The sequence below is a fragment of the Camellia sinensis genome, chromosome 2 (genome assembly GCF_055761805.1).
Source record: "Camellia sinensis isolate YWXY chromosome 2, ASM5576180v1, whole genome shotgun sequence".
NCBI lineage: Eukaryota > Viridiplantae > Streptophyta > Magnoliopsida > Ericales > Theaceae > Camellia > Camellia sinensis.
In genome coordinates this window covers 209854883-209858424 of record NC_138962.1, presented here as the reverse complement: position 1 = coordinate 209858424, position 3542 = coordinate 209854883, and the positions used below count along the sequence as shown (strand labels likewise).

The following is a 3542-nucleotide window of genomic DNA, read 5'->3' as shown; positions in this document are numbered from 1 at the left end:
TTTTTATCACATCATTTTAAATCTAATTCATATTTCATAAAAAGTTAAAAAATATACTTATTTAGAACATTTCAAATAATACCTTACTTTAGAGAAAGAATATTTTTCGCATTACAATCGTGAACCTGTTTTAAATATTTTTTGCAAAGCGTTATAGGTCCCATCTCTCCACTATGAACAAAACTGTTCCCACACCAAAATCACATTCAAATCTAATCCCAGTATTTGGAAGATTCATTGGTTAAATCAAACGTGCCCATAATCTCGAGAAGTTATTTGCTGTTCTCGGGCACAATGATGTGGTGCCCAGGTATCTTCTGATTGGTAGAGGGGTGGAGTTTACAATTTTATATTAGCTCAGTTTGGGAAGATGATTTATGGGCTTTTTTAGCTATTTTAGTCACAAAAGACAAAATAAACTATTTTAACCACAACAAACAAAATATCACATCCAACCCATAATTATTACCAACTTTGTCAGAGACCCCCAGTAAACCCCCACCCCCACCACACACGGGGTTGGTCATTGATTAAAAATAAATAAATAAATAAATTTGACCAATCAGAGCCCACTAGGGACTCGAGGGTCACCCCTATTGGGGATGCGGGCCATTTCTCAATCATTACAACATAAAAAAAATTAAAAAATTAAAAAAGTCAAAAACTCAACCCACTTTCCAAACAAAGCCTAAGTCTGGTGGATCTGTAAAACTTGAATTTTCCAAAAAATACAACACAGTCCAATATTGAATTTTCACTCTAAAGTCACCTAACAAATTGTCACAGTCCAGTCAAATTTCGGTTCAATGATTTCAAAATCAAAATCAAATTGAGTTATTTTTGGCATATTGAGAATTTTTAATCCACTCATCCTCGAAATCAACAGATTGATTGAATATTTGGTTTTAACTCAACAAAAAATTTTTTAATTTTTTTTATCAGTCAATATGAGAATAATTACAAGTATAAAAAATATTACATTATCAAACGAAACAAGTTATAAGTATGAAAAATATTAAATCATCAAACAAAACCTAAGCCCTAACCCAATACAACCTTTGTCAATGATATATGAAAAATATTACACCATCAAACAAAATCAAACCCAAGCCCAAGAACAACACAAGCCCCATAATAAGAGAAAAATAAACCACCACACCACAAAAGAAGGCCAAATACCCTCATTAGAATGAAAAAGAATATATAAAATTTTAAAAAAAAACTAAAACCTTAATATTTTTACAATCTCAATCAAGAAATTTGTTATATATTCAAAAGTTAATCAAATTGAATTGTTTTTGACATAATGAGAATTTTTGACATAATGAGGGAATCAATCTAAAACCTTAATTTTCTTTTACAATTCCTTTTTCTTTTTTCTTTTTTTTTGGGGGGTGGGGGTGTGGGGGTTATATATTCAAATCAACAATGATTCATCCCCCCTTTTTCTCTCACCCCCTTTGACCCCCTCTCTCTCTCATTGGTTACCTTTTCTTTTTCTTTTTCTTTTTTTTCCTGCTCCTCCAATCACCACCAGGCACGTGGCAAAGGGGGGTGAGGGGGTGACCCCAAAAGGGGGTCCCAAGCATTATTCTATTCAAATATAAAACATACAAATTAATCAAATATTATTTTTTTCAAAATTATATTTCATAAATTAATATACAAAATAATTAAATTAATAAAAATATATATGATGTAAGTTAATCATATATTAATGTAATTTTGTGAATACATTAATGAATTGAATCACTTTATAGGCTAATTATCATCTAATCTATTCAACTTCTCAAATCACACGAGTTAATTTGCATCATATTGGCGGTATTTTGCACACTCCTATCCCAAGAATTTCATTGTTATATATGTGACTTTGTGATGACCATTTATTTTGGAATAATATACAAATATACAGAATGGTTTAGTTTAATTTTGATCTTTTATTTTAAAATAAAACATGTGTGAAGATGACTTTTATTTACATTATCATATCCAGCGTAGTTTGGGCCCGTTAAGTCCACTATGAGTCCCACTTTGAAAATCTAAACAATGAAATTTTTAATAACATATAAATCATTCATAAAAAAAATTGTCAATCTGATAACGGTAAACACATTAGTTTGATCTAATTTTTAAATAATATTTGTTGTTAATTTTTTTTTTTTTTTTTTGCAAAATAATGTCAACTCAAAAGAATTATTTAAAAAATAAATAATTTAAATTATCAAATTAGAATCTATGGTAAAATCACGAGTCTAAAGTAGGATTCAATTCACAAACTGCTTATGGCTTCCTTTGTAAAGTTAGTTATTTTAGTAAGTTATTTTAGTTTGTGATTATTTTAGAAGGTTAAAACTTTTGTGTTTGGAAAGAATGTTGAATTTTTATTAATTGGATATAATATTTATAAAAGAAAAAATAAAATAATTATGAATTTAATATGAATTTTTATCTTATTAACTATTTTAACTTATTTTGTCTACTATAAATTTTAACAAAAAAAGTCAAAATTTAACTTTCCAAACACCGCCTGTGAATAGAATTTTAGAGTCCTTTTTACTTTTTTGGACGAGTTAGGGCAAAACATAGAATTTCATAATCAACTCACCACTTTCTCTCTCCTTTCTCGCAACTTCCTTAAAAACAAAAGCCTACTCTTTATATAATTCAACAGACCATTAACCCATCTTCAATCTTCTCTCTCTCTACATTGATCGTTACAGGCTTTGTCATGGCAACAACAACTCCACGCTCTCTAGAAGTCACCGTAATCTCGGGCGAACGCCTGCGAATCGGCCGGAGATGGCCACTGAAAAAGAATTATGTGTTTGTTGTCGTTCGGACAGATTCTGAGACTGTCCGAATGACAACAGACACAGAAAGCGGGACCCACCCTACCTGGAACGAAAAGCTTGTTGTAGACATGCCTGTCCACGGCATGCATTTTGTCACAGTGGAAGTCCATTGCAAGACTTATTATTCAGGTGATAAAATCATCGGAACGGCAAGAATTCCTGTGACGGACTTCACCGGAGGGTACGTGCCGGAAAATTGTTTGCAGTTTTTGAGTTATCGGTTATGGAACCGTCGCGGGGAGAAGAATGGGATAATTAATCTATCGGCGAGAGTGAAGGTGCCGGAAACCGCCATTAGCGGTGGCTCATGTGCTGCCGTGGCTTCTTATTCGCGGCGGTGGACGGGAGGTCCGGGGGCGGAGAAGGATTTTGGTGGGATTGTCACCGGAGTTCCGGTGAGGTATAGGCATTAGGTCAAATTAGCATATGGTGTTGACGGATGGTGGCGAGCATGGTCTAATAAATACTATGGATTTACGATGGTAAGCGTTTGTTTGGTTTATGAATTTAAAAGGAATTTTTTATTTTATTTTATAAAATATAGGTAAAGCATAATTATATTTTATTAATATGTTTTTTTTTTCTTTTTTTAAATTCTTATTTAAATTCATGAACCAAACATTGATTTGAATTTGTATGAGTAATTGACTTATTTACGAGTTGATAACTTTTAACAATCTGGACACA

General features: G+C 31.9%; 1 protein-coding gene across 1 annotated transcript; it reads left to right on the top strand.

Moving 5' to 3' along the window:
* Positions 1–2688: 2688 nt before the first annotated feature.
* LOC114271631 (BON1-associated protein 2) lies at positions 2689–3335 on the top strand. The gene has a single exon (XM_028213241.2). It carries the CDS (start codon positions 2732–2734, stop codon positions 3266–3268), a length of 537 nt encoding a protein of 178 aa, XP_028069042.2. The 5' UTR covers positions 2689–2731; the 3' UTR covers positions 3269–3335.
* Positions 3336–3542: the final 207 nt, after the last annotated feature.